The sequence below is a fragment of the Martes martes genome (assembly GCF_963455335.1).
Source record: "Martes martes genome assembly, chromosome: 8".
NCBI lineage: Eukaryota > Metazoa > Chordata > Mammalia > Carnivora > Mustelidae > Martes > Martes martes.
In genome coordinates, this window is record NC_137895.1 from 128627040 (window position 1) to 128649075 (window position 22036).

General features: G+C 34.2%; 1 protein-coding gene across 8 annotated transcripts in view; it reads right to left on the reverse strand.

Annotated features, from left to right (window-relative positions):
* ABI1 (abl interactor 1) overlaps nucleotides 1-22036 on the reverse strand; it is a 123795-nt gene that overhangs the window by 7617 nt on the left and 94142 nt on the right. The window contains exons 3-10 of one of the 8 annotated variants that reach the window (XM_080811562.1): nucleotides 21288-21464; nucleotides 16267-16281; nucleotides 15442-15542; nucleotides 13983-14123; nucleotides 10451-10551; nucleotides 9438-9518; nucleotides 5271-5444; nucleotides 2124-2210 (exon numbers count right to left, since the gene is read on the reverse strand). In XM_080811562.1, the coding sequence (XP_080667688.1) occupies nucleotides 2124-2210; nucleotides 5271-5444; nucleotides 9438-9518; nucleotides 10451-10551; nucleotides 13983-14123; nucleotides 15442-15542; nucleotides 16267-16281; nucleotides 21288-21464 (877 nt within the window). The remainder of the gene's footprint in view (nucleotides 1-2123; nucleotides 2211-5270; nucleotides 5445-9437; nucleotides 9519-10450; nucleotides 10552-13982; nucleotides 14124-15441; nucleotides 15543-16266; nucleotides 16282-21287; nucleotides 21465-22036) is intronic. The other 7 variants (XM_080811563.1, XM_080811564.1, XM_080811565.1 and 4 more) reach the window with 7 other exon arrangements.

A 22036-nucleotide genomic window follows, 5' to 3' on the forward strand; every position in this document is an offset into this window, starting at 1 on the left:
ACACAAGAGCAGAGGTCTACTCAATCTTATGCTCTATGCATCATCCTTTGTCTAGCACCGCACATAATTAGTTCAAAAATGCTTCCTGATGTTAATCATACACAGATTTAAACATATGAACTCTTTCAGGGGCTCATGTCTTAAACTGCTGAAGCACATTTAGTATGCTAACTGCCACAGGAAACTGCATATTTAACAGAACACAAAATTCATACTCCATAAAACATGTAAGATACTGATACATAGTTTAAAATCAATCTTCCTAACGTGCTTTCAAAGAAAATAGATCCTAAATAAAGCTGCACATTCTGCAGTGCAAGGAGAGTAAGTGATTCCACTTTGTAAGTCTGGGGAAAAGAACTAAAATAAAACAGTACCACGGTCGTCTTTAGCAAAAACCATGCATACCCAGATTTACATACATTAATACTGAATTTCTATTAAAAAAAAAAAAAAAAAAAAAAGAGGTGGGGTGCCTGAGTGGCTCAGTCGGTTAAGCATCTGCCTTCAGCTCAGGTCATGATCCCAGAGTCCTGGGATCAGGCATCCTGCTTAGCAGTAGTAGGGGCAGTGGGGGGGGGGGGGGGGGGGCGGGGGGCGGGGGGGAGGTGTCTGCATCTCTCTCTTCCTCTACCTCTCCTCCCGCTGGTGTGCTTAGGCTCTCTGTCTCACATGTTCACTCTTCCTCTCTTTAATAAATAAAATCTTTTTTTAAACAACTTACCAAAATGCTAGTCAATATGCTTTGGTCCCACTAAATGGATGTTTATTATGGCTATCTTAAAGTATCCTCCCATTGACTATAAGGCTGCTCAAGTTTTTAAAACTCTTACAGCATTAAGGACCAACAATTTACCCTTATTCAGTTCTTTTCAAAAAATAAGATTCACTTTTTTATATAAGTCAAAGTTTTTATATAAGTTTAAAATATTAGAGTTTTCAAACAAATGTTAACAATAAGGATGGTTTACACTCGGAAATTTCAACATTTTAGAACTACATCTTATAAAAAGCCCATTCAATCATAAATGGTTCTTAAAGGTAGAAACTTTGTCTTAGAGCCTAGCACATAACACTGAATAAACAATTATTTAACTGGAGGAAGGGAAGAAATGTGGAGAATTACACAACAGGGTCAGCAAAAGTTGAACAATGGAATTTGCCACACTGTATTCTCCTGGAGGATGGGGTAGTCATGTGAGTTACACATTTGTTGAAACCATTCGAAAATTTATTGAAGTAAATCACCATTACTTACAATAAATTACCATAATTTATTGAAGTAAATTACCATCTTAATCTCAACAGCTACTCTGGCCTAGTATAATTCAGTAATGGTGGTATTTTTTATTTTGTCAACACTCACTCTGATCGTGCGGTTAGGATTATACATCGTCTGCAACGTCAAGGTAATCAGGCAGTAATATAGACTACTCTATCCTAATCAAATCCACGTACTCAAAAGAATTTCCAAAAGTCATTAAACTGACCTGTCTGTGAGAGGACCTAAAAGCATGAGATGTGCGTATTCAGAAATATTCCTCACGGGCCTACATGTAGCCAAAACAGAAAAGGGCTTGCCAGTATCACACTCAAATGGATAACCTGGATAGGTTCAAAATTATTTCTGTATAAAAATCTGAGGCTTTTACAAAGCTTTCACTAAAATTTTTATGTAACTAAAGGGGGAAAAAAACCCTGCCCCCAATGCGTAATAAATTTAATCTCATACTTTAGTTTTCTATATGCTGAAGAATTTGCTGGCAACAGAATACAAAGTGTCTTCTAATTCCCCTAATAACTATTGGAAGCTGGTAGTTTTCATACAGTTTGAAATTTTGTTTCATTATGCTTTCCTTAAGAATCTGCAAAGATCAGATTTCATGTTTGAGATCATGTAAATAACGTAAGAAAGTTGCAGTCTTGAAATTTATATGGGTCAGTAATCATGCACACAGGAGAAAAAACTGAAGACCGTGCTCTTCAGTTTCAAAAACGTATCTGCACCTGTTTTCAAGATAAGATTAGCTTCTCAATAAAAGTAAGAAAATGATGACTCATCAGCCATGCATGCTATAAGGAAACAGCCTCTACTCTTGACAGCTCAGTTTTCCCGAACTTACTGTTTTCCTGCACCCTGGCCACGAAGCCTGTGAGAGGTATCTGTGGAGTCAACTGAGGCATAGGGGGAGGGGGTGGAGCAATAGATACTGGTAGCGACAACACAGTGTGGGGGAAGTAAAACAGATAAAGGAAAGAAAAGAAAACAAACAAAAAGCAGAAGTCAGTTACAAGGACCACAAACATAAGTATGCAAAGAACAGTTTGCAAATGAAACAAAACAAAACAAAAAAACGAAACAAAAACCTGCAGAACCTTCTTCAATGTCAGTTCCCACCAGCCAACCTAAACGGGAGTTGTTGCTTAGCCAACTGGTTAATTTTTTTAAAATACATTTAATTTAACCCTAATGTTAACTGTTTGGGGAACATTTAAGTTTACCATCCACTCATTTTCAGGTAATGAACTTTCAAATTCTAAAAAAACTTTAAAAAAATGAGTAACAGCGATATTTCCAGGATATTTTGTTTTCGCCATATCGCTATAACCTAGCAGGTAATATCTAGGTAATGTTGTAAATCAGAATCCATGTTATCAATAAATAAATAAATATGTTATGTTATGGAATAGCCATTTATTCCGTTATAAAGACATACTAATCACAGGTTTCCTTTAAAATCATTATATATCTAAATTTACACATAGCTCTCCAGGAAAAACCCTTGTTACTGTAAAACAAGGTATTTTCTAAGGTGACAATTTTATTTGTAACGATATCCCTCCTAAATTTCCTATGGAATAAGACTGCTCCACATACCATGTTAATTGTTCACTGAGTTTCATAGTAAGTATTTCAAAAGTACCTTCTTCATTTTATCACTGTTCGAAATAGGAAACCTGATCGCATAACAGGTGAAAACACTCAATTATTTGCATTAAAGTAATTTATAATGAATCCCTGAGTAGCTGAAAACACTTCAACTTCCTACGGGAGGGGATGTAATTTATAGGAAATTGGTATCAAATGCTCACGTGGGCAACAAATGTATTAAAAATTGCAGCAAACCAGAAGTAAACATTCGTAAGTTTATCATTTTGTCCCATTTTTAGCAAGACGGTAACTGCCAGAGATTGCTTAGAAAGTCAGGACTGACTCTGCAAAATTTCAGTTTACTGGCAGTCACTAAAACATGACACTAAATTGACAGAGAAAAACAATCTATTGGTTCCCAAGGATCATTTAACCAAAAGGTCGTTTCAATTAACCCGCTGTATAAATTCTGTTGGTAAGCATAAAAATTTGAAAGAGGTTCAGTATTCAAAGCAGCAGCAACTTACCAAAGCAATGTAATTGCATTAATATTCATTATATGGCTAAAATTAACATTCAATTCACTATGAAACTTGTCCTCATTGATTCTGATACTTTGGATGTAGAAGGCTCTTAAATAAATAAAATGTTACAGTTTTGATTTCAAAACAAAACAAACCTCCCACAAACCTAAAAAATTTGTTTAGAAACAACCCTTAGTAACTAGACATGCTGGTTAGTACAGAGAGAAAAAGAAAAGCTATGCTATGAAGATACTAGTCACTACCACCACATCTGGACAGAAGGGAAAATATGCACATCAAAACACTAAAAACATTTACATCCTCCTCCTCCTACTACTACTACAGCAACCACCACTACTACCACTATTACTACAACACCAACAGTAACTCGGATTGAGGGATAGTTATTTTGACACCTAATATTTTCAAAATTTGAATCCAAATTTCCTTTATAGTATCTAAAAGATATAGTCACTCAGTAATGAAAAGGTCTTATTTGAAAATAAGGAACCCACCGAGCACTGCTGAAATAAAACTACACGAATTAGGTAAAGTGTCACCAAAAACCCTATTTGCAGAGTGAACTAAATACCTAAGTGAGGCAAAGAAAAATAAAGAACATAAAGATGGGATCTAAAAACACAACATATGATGGAAAAAAAAATGAAAAGATCATGAAACTACGGAGGCTAATAACCAGATAATCCATGGAATATTCAGACTCTAGCTACCTTTCATTACGAAAAGGAAATCAGGGGAAACGTGAGATAAAATTCTAACGGGTAAAGTTTCTTGGTAGGTAGCCTGGATGAAAATTTTAGTCTGGAAAAAGAACTGTATAAATTTGGGGATTATCTGTAAATTTTGACATTTTTGCTCAAGTGTTTTTCATTTCTTAGTTTTTTGCTAGAACACAATCTTTAACTCTAAAATTTACACTGGAAACAAGAGAACTTTCCTCTAGCTCTGCTGTAAAATACATGTTCAGAACATGCATTATAAATAAAACCAACTTCTTAGGGAAACGGAGTACTCAGTGTTGTTTTAGTACTACAACACGCAGTTCTAGAGAATACTTACAAGCGCCACATGAGAAAGTGTGCTCCAGTCTATGCCCAGTGTTTGCCTCCTGAAGCCATAATACTGGGCAACAGGCTCATGTCAGACGTTTTTCCCTTTTTGAGTTATGCATCTTAACATGGAAAGTGAAATTATTGATTACCCTAAGCAATTCATACTCCCTGCCATTATATGCCAAAACTATTTGCTAATCTTTAAATATCTTTAAGCCTTTAAAAACATTGACTGCAGTTAGTGTTGAGATGTGCAATTTGACACGAAGAGAAAGAAATCAGAAGAAAATCCTCCCCAGTGTTACAGTGATTAGAGACAGAATAAGCAGGCATCACAAATGTTTTTAATGGTTTTGAACTCATTTCAGTACAGGTTAACAAGCTTCAAAGTGATAGCCAGCAATTTCATTTATTAAAGAAAAATTTTCAATGTTCTTTCTTTCACTGCTACTGAAGTGTGTCAAACATGCCAATATAAATAAACTCAGCTTAATTTCACTATTTTTCTTCTCTAGTTCTATTTATAGTAATAAAAACACCATATTAAACCATTAGTTAAATTTTAGTATGTAAGTATATTCAGTAAATCTGAATTTTTTTGAAAGTGATAAGCAATTATTTTTTGTGATAAGCGGTAATTCTTAAAATGGCAGGATTCAAAGACTGACTTCCTAAAGACAAAATAAACATGAAATAGCATGGTTTCAATTGTTGTCTATCACTGGCAAGAACAACAGCTTCAAATAATTTCCTTCAAAAGGAACTCCACTGTTGCTGTACGCCTGCCAAGCACAAGCTTACTTGAATTCTGAGAATAAAGTGGACCTCCATTAACATGAGGCTGAGCAGAAAATGGAGCAGTCACAGAGGGAGTTCGTCTGTATCCACCAGAAGATGTCGAGGAAGTGGTAGAGTTGTGTCGAGAAATCTGCCTGGTCATTGTGCCATACTGGGAACCAGGAGCTGAGCCCGGGGCTGCGGAAAAGCATTAGTCAAAAGCAACCAACAAAGAATTTGAGCAACATGTGACCTCCGATGGCAGAACAAAGAGAGGAGGACTCTCAGTAAGAAATATTTATTGCTTCTCAAAGCCCACAGCACAAAATAAAGAGAAAAGTGGAGATAAAACACAAATAGCTGTCTGAAGTTATAAACAAAAGGAAAAACAGATATTGTATAGAAAGCTGCAAAAGTAAAATAAGTAACATTCTTAAACCTTTTAATTTAGCAGAATCCCAAATGGTATTTCGCTAATCTTACATATAAAATTTTTCCGGTATCATTTTACAATATATAGGTTTTACCTGTGAACTATGTCTCTCCAACAAAATAAGTACCAAAAGGTAATATGAAATGGAACACATCGGTTTTCAGATGTGAATATATTAACGGTTTACAAGCTTCTTTTCCATTGCCAAATCTTCAGGAGCACAGGTTAAATTATAAAATATACATAAGCTAGCATATTTTCCACATATACTGCTATATTTAAGTGAACGTCTACTGTGTTAGCAGCTATAATCAAATACATATGCTAGTAGAATCATTTTTATGAGAAGCACAATTTCTAGTTTCAAAGCACATATATATAGTATCTGATTTGTTATGTATCTCCAAACTTTTAAGAATAACATACTTCCCCTTTCACTTAACTTTTTCTGACAAAACTGTAAATAATTTTAGACGTTGTAAAATAATTTTACAATTTTAAAGCAGCTTTATGTAGAAAATCCATTACTTATCTCCATACTTGGAGGGCTTTTTCCCATCCTATACCCAAAATAATCCTCTTCTTTTATTATCATGCATATCTAGAATGACTAAAGCACTAAGAGTTCAGAATATTTTATTCAACATCATCTTTACCAACATTTCAAAAGTTTAATACTTAAAAGGTTAATAAAGTTCAAAGCCTCTAAAGTTAACCATACTTTCCAAAAGTAACTTCAGGATTAATGTTAGCCCCTTTGCCCCACCCAAACATCTAAGCAGACTAAGTAAAACTAGCTAATTTTCATTCAGTTGTGTAATTTAGCCTTTCCTAGAGGTCATACACAAATTATTACATAAAACCATACAGCAGAGGTTGTTCATTTTAAAAAGTGCTAATAAATTTAACATTTTGGAGCTCCCGGAGCCACAAGCAGTCACTAACTATTTGAATCATCCCCACGTTCATTTTCTAAATAGAAACACATTTTTAAAATAATACTCTAGAAAAAAATGAAACAAGATGAAACCAGAAAGGGAGACGAACCATAAGAGACTCTTAATCTCAGCAAACAAAATGAGGGCTGCTGGAGTGGAGAGGGGTGAGAGGGAGGGGGTGGCTGGGTGATGGACATTGGAAGGGTATGTGCTATGGTGAGCACTATGAATTGTGTATGACTGATGAATCACAGACCTGTACCCCTGAAGCAAATAATGTATCATATGTTAAAAAAAATTAATTTTAAAAAATGAAAAATAAAAATAAGAATAATACTCCACTCAAGAGCCTTCATGAATAAGAAATACTGGATAGCTAGGGTTTCCACAGAACTAAGAGGTAAACCTTTAGTTGTTTTTAATAGAGATCTCTGTAAAATGATTCTTTTATTTCTGATTTATATAAAAAGTATATGAAATCCAAGTTATTTTCCCTGCTGATCTTAAAACTGAAAACCAACCATTCAGTATTTCCAAACTATGCTGATTTCAGAATTTACTTTAATATTTTATATGTAATAAATCATAATACCAATGGGCATATGATTTATATACATAATTATGTTATATACAGAAATATTAGTTATATATTAATATGTATAATTACATGTAATAGTGATATATAATTTATCTGTATATATATTTTATATATAATTTAAAGAAAAATACAATAAATAACCAGCTCCATGCAACAGTGTATTTCCAGTATCACCAAAGCTTCCCATTGGTGCCTCCTGGATCCAAAAACCCAAAAGGTGTTATATATTCTTTCTTGTTTCTTTTTTTAAATAACAGATATATGTAACCTTAAACAATACACAATAGACAGAGTTACACAGAGAAGTTATAAACTTTTATAATGGAGTAATTATACATGCTGCTGGCTGTTTTGTTTTGTTTTGTTTTTTTATTTAAGATTCATCACTGGTGAATATTGTATCATCCATTTTTTTTCTTTATTTGCATGTGAGCATGCCACAATTTATTTATCCATTCTATTGTAAGTAAATATTTGGGTTGCATCCGGATTTTTGCTAATATTAATGCTACTACTGTGAACATTCCTAAATGTGGTTCCTGAGTTTCTCTAAAACATTGGTTCTCAAACTTCAGCACTGATCAGAATTTCACCTTGAGGGCTTGTTGTAATACAGACTGCTGAGCCCCCACCCTCAAAGTTTCTGAGTAGGTCTAGAATGGGATCTGAGAATTTACATTTCTAACTAGCTCCCCTGTGATGATGATGCACTTGGTCTTGGAATCACACTCCAAAAGCCACTGCTCTAGGACAGTGGTTTTCCAAATTTTATGGTTTTAGTATCCACTCTTTAAAATTAGAGAACCTCAAAAAGCTTTTGCAGAGGTGGGTTATAGCAACAGGTAACCACTTTAATAGAAATTATAAATTATAAATTTATAAATTATAAATTTATAAATTATAAATTATAAATTTCACATCTTTAAAACACATGAGTATACAAAATACAAATAAACATTTTGTTAGCTGTCACAGCAATGAATCTATCATAAGTCATACAGCCTCTGGAAACTTCCACTGTATTCTTATATATGAGAATGAAAAAGGCAACTAGACCTTAGTATTATTATTATTATTATGACTATGGTTCTGACCCTAAAAACTCCATAAAAGGATCTCAGCATCGACCTGTAGCCATATTCTGAGAACCCATACTCTGATGGTATCTAGAAATGAAATTATTACATCTAAGGTAGAAACCTATTCAACCTGACTAGATAACAACAAATTACCCTCCAAAGTACCAACTAATAAACTTCCACCAGCAGTGTACTTTCCTGTTACTACACATACTCATCAATACTGAGTACTAATGAACTTCCACATTTCTACTTACAAGGTGGATATAAAATATAATCTCATTGTGATTTTAACTTTCATTTTCCTGATTATTAACTAGCCTGGGGACTTTTTTTCAGATGGGCTTTCTGGCAATAATTTTTATTATTGGGGTCTTCTTTTTATTATCTCCTTTGCCCTTTTTTAATACTTTGAAAAGACGTGGCTAGACAGCTTTATTTCACCCAACCTGAAACTCAGCTGTCATTTGAAACGTTTCATTATCCATTTCTATCTGGATTATTGCTCTTGTGTATTTCCAGGCTGAATGGTTTCATACTATGTGTGTATTTGGAATTCTTAATATGCTCAATCCAGTCACCTCTGGTTTAGGAAAAATTTTAATGTATCTGATTAAAAAAAAAATTTTTTTTCTTGGCATCCCAGATGCCAAAAGTACTGAGCTGTATCAGAGTTTTTCACACTGTGATCCACAGGAAAGCCTCAGGAGCACCAACATTTTCCTTGCCATTTTAATTCCTCCTGCACCCCCCATCTCTTCCCAATCCTTTGACTGTATACACCAGGAAGTTCCAAATGAAGTTTCATGTAAAAAATATTACTCATTTAAAAATATCTTTTTGAACAATCACTGCTGTAATTTTCCTTAAGAAATCAAAACAAGCAACAAATACAAACCACATGAAATTGGTTACAAATTAAGCATAAAAACATTACACATTTCAGAGAAATGTGATTTTACATTTAACCGTGTAACTTCAGAGGCCTTTCACCAGAAGAAATTAGTGTAAATTAGATTAACACTTAAACCTTTGTATTACCACCTACAACCTAATAGCTATAAAAGGCAGCAGTCTAACAGAGGGAGTTTATTATGAATACGAAAAGTAAATGAGATCACTCCAGGGGTTATGCAGTCTCACCTATCACAGTGTTCCCTGGGAGAAGTGGTGGAAGAGGTGGTGCTGGTGGAGCTCCAGAAGGAGGAGGGACAGAAATGTTTTCTAATAAAATAGTTTATAATTCAGGTCAGAGGACAAGAAAGAGAACTAAACATTCTGAAACAGTAAGAAAGTACAAAGTTTTGGAAAGGGGAAAAAAAAAAAAAAGACACCCATATGTAAAGCATGACCAAATGAATATGAATTCATTTTACTAGGTAAAAAGGACACTGCGTTCATACCTGCATTAACTGTAAAATATGCCGTTTTTATAAGCAGTTTTTTCTTTTTCAACCTCGAGAAGCTAAGAATTTTTCCTAACAGTTTTAATTATTAAATATGTATTTTTAGCACTATAGTCATTTCATTTGCCCAAAAAAAAAAAAAAAAAAGGGATTAATTTAATACTCCGCAAAGATTTCTTAAATTTTTCTACAATCTGAAGAGTAAAAAACTTTTCCTATTTTAATCCCATTTTATATTCATGGCATTTTACTAAAGTATGTATGGAATATTATCCACAAATGCAGTAAAGTCATAGAACAAGCTGACGCCAGAGTTGAGACAACAGCCTACAAAGCAATGTCAAAACTCACTGGCATTAACAAAACAATAACCACAAACAACTCACTGGTATATAATTCATATTAAAGACATTCATCCTTTGAAGTATCACAATACTGGTTTGCTCTTGAAATAATAAATAAATATCATTCTTGACTAGTGCCCAAGGCAAGTATTTCTAGAGAAAAATGGCCAAAAAACTACTTAATAATGTTATGTAATATGCTTTTATGTAAGAAAAAAAGAGCTAGTGAAATCCTTATGTCTCCATGGGAATCTCCTTAAAAATCTTAAATTTGTTATTAGCATTTCTTCTAGCAACAATCACATAAATTTAATAAGTAAATTTCATCTAATATAACTATTTCAGACTTTCATAACACAGCTCATAAATTCTAGCACCTATTACAACAGGTTAATACACAACATACCTGGTCCAACAGTGGGCGGTGAAGGGGTGGGCACGGCGATGGGAAGGCCGATGCTGCTGCTTCCACTGTTTTCTCGACTTCCACTCCCTCCACTGCTTCCACTGCCAAGAAACAAATTTGAAAAAAGCCATTCTAGAGATTTATTGAAAAACAAACTCAAAGCCAATAAATACTTTTCTTTAAAAAAAGATTTTATTTCTTTATTTGACAGAGAGAGATCACAAGTAGGCAGAGAGGCAGGCAGAGAGAGAGGAGGAAGCAGGCTCCCTGCTGAGCAGAGAGCCCGATGCGGGGGCTCCATCCCAGGACCCGGGGATCCTGACCTGAGCCGAAGGCAGAGGCTTTAACCCACTGAGCCACCCAGGCGCACCAATAAGTATTCCTTTTATGATGTGTGTGTGTGTATTAAATACAGAAAACAAAAAGTTTATAAAACTATTCAATACAATTTTAACCCTAATACTTAAAGTTCTTGTGTTTTACTCTACTTCTCAAACTACTGGAAATCAGTATAGTCATAACATAGTATACAGAACCATCAGAAGAGATAATCCTATTGAGAAATGAATGACCAATATAATCTTATAGTACAATGATCCAACAAAAGTTCATTTAAAACCTACTATGAAAATCAGTAACTAAAGCAGACATGAACCATCTTGTCAGGGAGCTCACAGCTGAAAAAGGGAAAATAGACGTTAAAAAAACAACCTGATGGATGCCACAGAAGAAAATGTACAAGATACTATAGAAGTTAATAGAAAGTGTAACCAGGGGGTGCCTGGGTGGCTCAGTGGGTTAAGCCTCTGCCTTCAGCTCAGGTCATGATCTCAGGTACTGGGACTGAGCCCCACATCGGGCTCTCCGCTGGGCGGAGAGCCTGCTTCCCCGCCCCCCCACCCTCTGTCTGCCTCTCTGCCTACTTGGGATCTCTGTCAAATAAATAAAATCTTAAAAAAAAAAAAGAAAGTGTAACAAGTTTTAGTCTGGAATTAATACCAAAATCTCCATCCCATCTCAAAGAATGGTGATAAAACAGGAAACTTTCTGGAAAACGAGCAAACCACCACCAACAACAACAAATGTGAAGCTTCAGCGTGGGGCAGTCTAGAAGAGTCGATACTGTTAAACTCTTAACCAATTCCTTATAATTCTGTTTCCTATGGATTTACTGTCCCTTTAGGCATACAACCTCACACTATCCAGCTATTTTAGTAACATGTACATGTATGCACATGTATGTAACCTTAGGCTCCATATGGTCTTAAAAATTAACATCACTGTCATAGCAGGCCCAGAAACTGAAGAGAGCTAAGACCTGCACTGCTTAAATAAAAATTTTTTCTCCAATATGATTATTCTATAATTATATTATCATATGTTAAAGAAAGAAAAAGAAAAAGGAAGCTATTTACCATAAATTACTTGAATGTGGCCTCTCCCTAGTCCCTCAAGCCAGGTGATCAATATCCTGCTTTGTGCCAGCACTGCATCACAGACATATTAAGTTTTCGTACTTATTATGCTCTTCTACAATTATTAGCTTATGTGCCCTGTTCCTCACATGAAACTTAGGGTTAGAAAATTATAGCCCCTGGACCAAATCTGGCCGCTGGTCCAATTTTTACAACCTGTGAGCTAAGAATATTCTTTCCATTTTTAAATAGTTGAAAAAAACTGAAAGAAGAAGAATATTTTATGACACATTAAAATTACATGAAATCCAAACTTATGTTGCATATGCAAAGTCTGACTGGAATGCAGCCATGCTCATTCATTTGTGTGTTGTCCATGCTGCTTCCATGCTGCAATGACAGAGCGGAATAATCACAAGAGACCATAAGGCCCACTAATCTGAAAATATTAACAATCTGGCCTTTTATTAAAAAGTTTGTCGATCTCCTGTTCTAACAGAATGAGCTTCTGGAAAATTAAACTATATCTTATGGGCATATCCCTAGTACCTCATGAAGTAACACTTAGTAACTGGTTGTTGAATATGATTAAACCATTAATACTTCCACTAGAGAGAAAAACCATGCTTTGAATTGTTATTCAAACACACACACACACACAATTTGGTCCTCATTGAGCCTGACCTGATATAGTGAATGCAGATATCAATATAATAATTTATTTACTAACAGTACCAATAACAACAAATTTCCATTACATAGCAACTAAGAGGCTTGACATACCCTACTTAATTGAATCCCCCCCAAAATGATTATGGTAAATTTATCTAATATATCAACCTAAAAGTCAAGGTAAAGAGAAGTTCCTTGCCAAGTTATTAAGTGATATAAAACTGAAGAATAAAATAAAGCTATGGGGCGCCTGGGTGGCTCAGTGGGTTAAAGCCTCTGCCTTCGGCTCAGGTCATGACCTCAGGGTCCTGGGATGGAGCCCCGTGTGGGGCTCTCTGCTCAGCGGGGAGACTCCTTCCTCCTCTCTATCTCTGCCTGCCTCTCTGCCTACTTGTGATATCTGTCAAATAAATAAAATCTCAAAAAAAAATTATATAAAATAAAGCTATAAAGTCAAGCTAATAATAACAACAATAATAATAAAATAAATTAAGCTATACAATAAATTTGTCTGACTTTATAAAAATACCCAAACACGGAGTGGCGGCTTCTTGGGGAAAGAAAGTAGAGGCTACAATTGGGAAAGGGCCTAAAAGGGACCTTCAGGGTTGCCGGTAATATTCAATTTTCTGATCTGGGAATGGTTATGTGGGTATATTCAATTTGTATTAAACCATCAAGTTGTATACTTACTAGACTGTACGCTTTTCTGAATGTATGTCATGCTCCATAATCAAGTTTTTAAGAAATCCACGTGATTTCTACTTTTTAAAACAACTTACATTTTCTAGTATATCAACTCTCTTAACAAATTTCCTCAGATTTAAGATGTCTTTATTTCAATTTCATAAAGTTTAATAAATCATGCTGTATAATTTCTGATATTTAACCTTTTTTTTTTTTTAAAAGATTTTATTTATTTATTTGACAGGGAGAGAGATCGAATGTAGGGCAGAGAGGCAGGCAGAGAAAGAGGTTTGAGAAGCAGACTCCCTGCTGAGCAGAGAGCTCGACATGGGGCTCGATCCCAGGACCCTGAGATCATGACTCGAGCCGAAGGCAGAGGCTTAACCCACTGAGCCACCCAGGTGCCCCTGGTATTTCACCCTTTATCCAAAAATATTTAAGAGTGATTGCCTCGATCTTTTTTAAATAACTGTTTTAAAAAACATTCTTTAAGCCTTGATCCAAATATACATTTATACCTCCATCAAAAAGAAAACATGGTGGCAAATCTACAATTAGTATAAACCTACTTAAAACCTAAAAAGCAGAAGAATTATGGCATAAATTTACTTATAGAAACATACATAATATTAGTACCCCTCATCTTTTACATTCTATATTAGCATTAGAGCTGTACTTTACTCAGCAACTTTACAGGAGTCGGTCACCAGTCAATAACCCCCACTTGCAGATATTCAAAGACTCAGCTGAAGGTTTACCTGTGTGTCCTTGGTCTCTGGTTTAAAGAAGCTGTCCTGCCTGGACTATGCTGACTTCCGAGCCTAGCAGGACTTGTCATGTAGTCATTAGGAACTGTTGGGGGTTTAACAGGTTCCAGGGTTTTGTAAGGAGTATTTCGTCTAAAGAAGAGTAACAGAGAAAGGAATAATGAATAAGAAAGAGTAAATGGTATATTCCCCAAAATCTGTGACTGTCTCTTTGTAAACAAGTATAACACAAGTTTTTTTTTTTTTAATTTGTAGTAATACATTTTGTTTAAAAAAATTCCTCATTGGGGTATATAAATTCTGTTACTCTACACAAAAACTGAAGTTTGTTACTTTTTCTTATTAAATATAATAATGATTATAAATTCTTTAAATTATAATTTTAAAATAATGATTATAATTCTTGAAATTATAAATTTAAAAGAATTTAAAGAATTTATAAAAATTATAAAAATAATTATTGTAATTCTTTAAATGCTCAGTAATATTCAACTTTGAATTATACATTATTCCCAGATCAGTGACCCACAAGCCACCATCCTTATACATTAAAAAACAAAGTGTCTCCCCTGCAATTTATTCCTACCTCAGTATTGAAATACATGAATGAGTACATTCTGATCCTATGTAATGCCACGTGTTTCTCAATAAATGTCTTTAACTTTTCTATTTAATAACTTCATATGTTTTCTCCAGGGGCTAGGGATTTACAAAATGAAAATGGAAACTAAGATTCTGCAAAATTTTGATTCTTAATTCCTCCTATTATAAAATAATGATACCTCACCCCTACCAAAAATGAGAAATCTACTATTTGCCTTCCTATGTTAAGGTGAATAATCTATCAGAAATGTCTTACCAATTATTCAATATTTTTACTGCACTGAGAAGGAAGAAGCTACCAACTGTTATCTTTTCTGTTTCTCCAACCCGCCTACCCCTAAAGCTCAAGTATGAAAGGCCCTCAGAATATGAGCAGAAACACAGTTAGGGATACTCCAGGTAGTGTCCCTAAGTCTCAGGCGCCAAGAAGAAAGATCTGCAGGCTATGAAGCTGAACTACATAAAATACACTGCTTATTCAAAGTGCTGCAATATGAATATTGTAAACACATGTGAAAGCCCCACATGGAATCCTCCAGCAATTTCATTAGAAATACACTTACACTTATTTTTTCCCCAAAAAATGAATTAGAAGATAAAAAAATAAATAATGCTTACTTACACATATACAAAAGAACCTTTCTAGTATCAACTTCTATAGAGACCATTATAAAACAAGCAGGTTCATTTTGTATTATGTTCAAGGAAGTAAGAACTAAAATGAATTTGTGAAAGGTAGTTCACATTGAGAGGGTCCCACAGCAAGGACCCTACACTTACTTAAGTCACAGACACATCTTTTACTTTGGCATACGGATTTTCTTGTAAAATGTAGTTGAATTCTTACCCCAATGTTCCCCGGCCTGACATGGGAGGGCTTGGTGGTTTCTGAGTAGGAGGATTTGTTCTCGACAGTGTGCCAGTTCTTGCAGGCTGGTTATTTCCATGCTAAAATGTGGAAAGAAAAGCTTTTATTTTTATGTCAAATTGTTCTGTTGGTGTTTTGACACCATGTATTATTATTTTTTTTAATATCAGAATGTGAAGTAAGGATTCCCAGACAGTTTTAATAACAGACTTTGGTACTACATTTTTAAAAAGTCAAAAAACCACTTGCACTTGGCTTTTCTCCTATTATCTTGTGCTATTCATACCAATTTATGGCAAATACAGGTGTGATTATTGGATTTTCTACATTATTTTATTGTTAAACATGTTCACTGAGATTAAACTTATCTGCATTCAAATACTGGATTTCCCAAATTTTTTTAGATGTGTACATGAATAAAAACTACAGATCTCAGTGTCAACTTGCTAATATATTCATTAAGATAAAAATCATCTTTATAGACAATTCAGTAACAAAGTCCTATATGTCTGGAAAACCTCCTAATTGTAAGTCAATAAAAGCAAGGCAACTATCAAAAAATGAGCAAAGCAATAAATGTTAGCAAAATTAATGTTCCTATATAAATGCAGATGTCAATATATCTTTGATATATTAACACATCCAAGCTAAATGTTGCTGATTTGAACTGAGTTTATTTAATCTACATAAATCCTATGGGAAAAAAGCAGACAGACATAGGAAGAGTTTTCAAATTTTAGTGGCTCTGCAGCCTCTATCAATAGAGGGAATACTGTGGATCAAATGATAAGTAGTATCTCTTACCTTGGCTTTTAGCCACTTTACGTTGGCAAAAAAAGGGGGGAAAAAGTAGAAATTAATTCTAAATAAATTATATCTGATAGGACACGTTTACATCTATAGTTATTCAATTCATGTTAATAAGCTTTTACCAGCAATATTTTAAATATTTTATAAGGAAAAAATATCCATAAGCAACAGGGAAATATTCATGTGTATCAAATATTTTTTCAAAAGAATATATTCATAAGGAAACCACCACTTAATTATGCTGATCTGATGCAGGTCCAATAATGTCTTAGGTCAGTATTTTATCCTATGAAACTAATCCAACTGAATCGCAGATGATAAACACTGATTTAAACACAAACACCTAACACATCCAATGTAAGGCTATTTAAACACATCACTGTACAAGACCTAAGGCTTTACTGAACAATCAATGCCCAAGTATTCATTAGATGATGGTAATACAGTATTTTAAAAACTGATAAACTATAAATGTTAAGTCAAAATCACATGTTGCTTACAAATTCAGAAAAGGACCTAGCCCCTTGGTGTTTAACACAAAACAAATCCCTATGTATAGCAGCTGCTTAGCCAGATTCTAACTAAGGCATAAACAAACAGGGTCCAGAAACCCTCTGATTTGTAACTTATGAATCTAAATCTGAGCAGGTCAACAGTGGTAAGAAGTTAGAGGCTGCTTTAGTTCTACGTTTCCTTCTGAACCAGTTTAGCTAACATTCAAAACTGAAGAATGATTGCTTTGATCCTAAAGGCTACTTCTATGAAAGATGACTAGCCTATATATGAAGTAGTATGTACTATAAATATGAAATACTGTGTATACTCCTAAAGCATCACTACTTGTACTATGCCACTTAAGAAATATCTTTAGGTCATAGAGTCTAACCTTGTATATATTCTTTCTTTAACATTTGCCCTTCTAAATATGAATCTACCATTTTTCAGGTGACCATAAAGGCAACATTAAGAAAGTCAACCAAAGGAAGAATGTACCTTGCCTTAGATATATTCTCATTTCCAGAAATTATGCCAGAATTTTAGTGTACTTTAGTATTTGTTAGAATGATATTGCTTGTCTTTATCAATGTCTGAAATCCTACTCAGCTGCTACATATCACACCTGGATTTAGGAACTGTAAACCTGAATAACATTATCCTTGGAAATAAGATATACTAATGTGACAGCATTACAATATGCTAAATACTATCTTATTCTAAACTTAGAATTATTCTAAATATGATCACACATCTTCCCTCATTTGTTGTTTCAAGTGAACAAGAAAAAGAATTCAAGTATAAATTGGTCTCAAGTGAAAGAATGAATGGAGAATTTGGGAATAAAAATTCTAGCTGAACTGTGCTACTATGCAATGGTGTAACCTTCAATCCTACATGGAGCTCCCCCTCTTCTATCACACATATATTTATGTCTACAGAAGTGTTTTGAGTTTGAGAGTGTCAGAAAAAAAAATAATCTCTGTATTTTAGTTTAAAATACTGCAATTGTTAGCAACCTACAAGATTTTTCCACTTAAATGTCCCCAAAACACATCCAAACAAGACTTTCATTTCCTTAAGATCTCACTTCATTTCTTTAACGTTTACATTCATGGATGCGCCATTTTACCACTTCCCTGGAATCTCAGGTTGAAAACAAAAGAATTCTCTCTGATTCGTCCGTATCTTCTAGCCCTAAGTAAATCATAAGCTTTGTATACCACATGTGCTGAAAGTCTATAAGGCCAGCCAATCCTTTCTTTGATATATGACTCAAAAGCTTTTAACCTTTGTTTAATACAAGTGAAACCTTCAAACATTACATATTGTAAATCTTTAGTGTCTCTACTAATAAAATGTAACAACTCCTAGATCACATGGTCATTTTGAGGCTTAAAAACATATACACTGAAAGTCAGTCCTTTGAAAATTATGAACCAGGCTATAAAGCTCTTAATTAAAAATAAATTTAGGGGCACCTGGGTGGCTTAGTTGGTTAAGCTTCTGCCTTCAGCTCAGGTCACGATACCAGGGTCCTGGATTCCGCCTGCATTGCCTTGGGCTCCCTGCTCAGCAGGGGAACCTGCTTCTCCCTCTCCTTTTGCCCCTCCCCACACCCCATACCCCCGACTTGTGCTTTCTCTCCCCCCAAAATAAAATCTTTAAAAAAATGTCTCTACGAAGTATTCAAGTCTTCTCTAGTCTATAACTCACTCTGAAAACTTGTGCTCTCTTACAAGGTTCATCTTCTTTACATTCTCCTTTATGTATATAATTCTAGTAGTTTCCTTACACTAGTATTCTCTTACCCATATGTTACACTGTTTCCAAAAGTCAACCCAGACTTATCTTAAGGTATTTTTTGCATATTTTTATTTCCTACCAACTTATGTGTCACCATATATTTCACAGCATAAAATGCCTTAACATAATAAATATTATTTACATAATAATACATCACAAAAGAAAATATGATGGAATATTAATTTCAGAGTGTAGAAACCTTAACATGAAATTCGGTAGCTATAAGAAGAAATATTTGGATACAATTTTTTAATCTGTATATATTTTTTAAAATACCCAAACATCAAAGTCAAAGTCAAACAGCAGCATGAAGAAATATCTGCCAATATAAAGAAGCTCGTTTCCTTAACAGGAAAAAAAACTTCTTATCAATCGGTAGGAAAACAAACTTCTAATAGAAAAGTGGTAGACAAAAGATAAGAAAATAATTCTAAAACTGTAACTAAGTATAATTTCTCTCTTCTCCTTCTCATAATTTTGGCCCTAGCATTTCTTCATTAACTACTATCCAAACTTCTAATCTTCACATACCTATAACTGTGCTCTAGAAATATTTAATTAAGGTAGCAATGATCTTTCAGAGAAATCAGGAAACAGGAGAAATAGCATGGCAAGGAGACAACTGGGGAAAAAATAATGGTGCATATATTTGTACATCACAGAAACAAAATATGGACAAATATGCCACAAATCAGCTTCTAAGATATATTGTTCTCACAGGCCACCCACCCTCTTACCCCTAGTCAAAAATATTTTTAAAAATAACCTGTACACACATGTGAAATAAACTCCATTTTTTTTTCTGAAGGATTTTATTTATTTGACAGAGAGAGAGAAGGAACACAAGCAGGGAGTGGGAGAGGGAAAAGCAGGCTTCCTGCTGAGCAGGTAGCCTGATAAAAGGGCTCCATCCCAGGACCCTGGGGATCATGACCTGAGCTGAAGGTAGACTCTTAATGACTAAGCCACCTAGGCGCCCCTAAACTCAGTATTTTAATAAAGTAAAAAAATAAAAATTAAAAAAAACCCTGTACAATATAATTGTACTTAGTGCCACAGAGCTATATGCTTAAAATGTTAAATGGTAAATTTTATGTATATTTTGCCACAATAAAAAAAGTTAAAAAAAGAAAAAACTCGTGTCAATATCCATATTACAGAAAGTAGATTGCCAACATCTGCATACTTTCAATATATATTACACGGCATTTACATTTCCCATTTATACATGTATGATGAAAAAGTTTCACTTTCTCACCCAAAATTTCCTTGTAAAATTTGCTTTCATCTTCTACTCTGCTAAGGTACTATGTATTAAACTATTAAATTATTAGTGGAGGGATAATATAGGATATTCACTTTTAAGATGATGACTGGATTTTTTTAATGCATGTTTGTTGTTTTGAAAGAAAGAAAACTCAAGACTAGGCCAAAAGGGAAGAAGTGAGTGCGAGTGTGTGTGTGAGCACATGCATGCATAGATAATTGCATAATTTATAAATTTTAATCCCAAGGCAATTAATACAAAGAGTTCTCCCGACTCTTAATATTCAAATCCTGTAGCTCAATCTAGTCTAAAATATCTTAAATTAATACTGAATTTAAGCTCTTTTACAAGGCTACCCACATCCCCTGGGTACAAACATAAGAAACAAACGAAAGTAGCCTCCTCTACATTTGCAGTGTTCCACCTTTACACCTAGCTTCCAAGCATGACAATAAAGGGGAGATTCCAATAATGTCCAAGGAGAGTAGAATAAAAGTCAGTACTGTCAGTCATCTATACTCCCTCTTGATCAGGAACCCCAAATAATTGAGAATGCAACAGATCTAGCAATAGCACCTGTCAGATCAGCCAGTTAGGGAAATCTTCAAGACTCTAGATGATTCCTAAAAACTCATTATAAAATTTCTGAAAACCAGATACAAAATCAAATAATGGTCCTCTAGGAAAGGAACTACCAAATTTCAGAGGAATCGTTTATCCCGAGCAGAAATGGCTGAAGAATTCAGGCCATTCGGTATGTTTGCAAAATGACCCACAAACACCTAAGAAGCTGACAGGCTACCGATAGCCTTCAAGAGCAACTAATTCTGCCATAATAAAAAAATGAACATGGGCAACAAATAATCTCCTTCCTAAAAGCCTACTGGGGAAGGGAATGGTGAAGAGGAGAGGATGGTACACAAAATACATACAATTTTTTATTTTTCATAAATTGCTAGAATTATAGCCACATCTACACAGATGCACTAATATACATATTTTGAAACAAAAGATTTAAAGTATTTACAAATTATCTTCTAAACCAACTCTATAAAGCACATAATTTTTTAAATTTTAAATATTAAATATTATTAAAATTAATATTTTAAATATTAATATTAAAAATATTAATTTTTAAATATTACTCAGTAGTAAAAGCAAGACAGTCTTCAAAATCAAATTTGTAATATTGGTCTAGGATTCAAATGGCTTAACTGATGAATAGCCATGTTAAGTTTTATTGTCTTCTTAAATACAGCCTATTCCACAGATAAAATTCTGCCTCAAGCTTAGTATAATTAATACTAAATAAACGTTCTTTGAAAATTGTAACGCTAGTTACTAGCTAAGAGAATCCACGAAGAAAATTATTTTTATTACCTTATTTCCTATCTGAAATATTTACTGGATAAATTATTTCAAGTTAATACAATTTAAAAATGCTTACCTTGACACCATGGCCCACATCATCCAGAACTGTATAGTCAATAGGTTTCCGAATATACCTTACAGGACGCTCCATATTTGCAGGTGCTATTATTTTGTGAGTTCTTGATGTATTCTTATTTGTTGTCAAAATACCAATCTCTCTCCGAGCCACTTTCTCTTTATGAATGTCCACAGTCTATATTTTAAATGTGAACAAAGAAAATATTATTAGGCATAGTACATTAAATAATGTCCATATACACTGGGCCATATACAATGGTGGACCACAGGATGGTATACTGTATGTCTGTTTTCTAGTGAATGCTGTACTTTTCCCTACAAAATTAAGGAAATTAATATCCTTGAGATTCAAAACAGGGAACATCTAAAGCTGATTAAAAGTATCAACTGATTTAACGGACTTGGTTCCAAGGCAATTTCTAGGAAAGCAATGTTCATTCCTAAAAACTCAGTGTGTATGGAAAGGGAGGGAGGGAGGTCCTGCTCTGAGAAGCTTAAACTTTATTTACTGGGGATACAGACCAGGAAGAAAATCAATCAATTACAATACAGTGAGGTAAGTACTACAGTGACATACATATGAACAGTGTATTTGAAATTACTCCAAAGGTGTTCAAAGCCAAGATACCTAACTAGGTTGAGAAGGGCTCACTTAAAGACTTTATAGAGTCTATAGGTTTTTAAGGATGAACAGAAGAGGTAAATAAGGATATTATTCAAGGCAATTATGCATGTTGGAAACAAAGG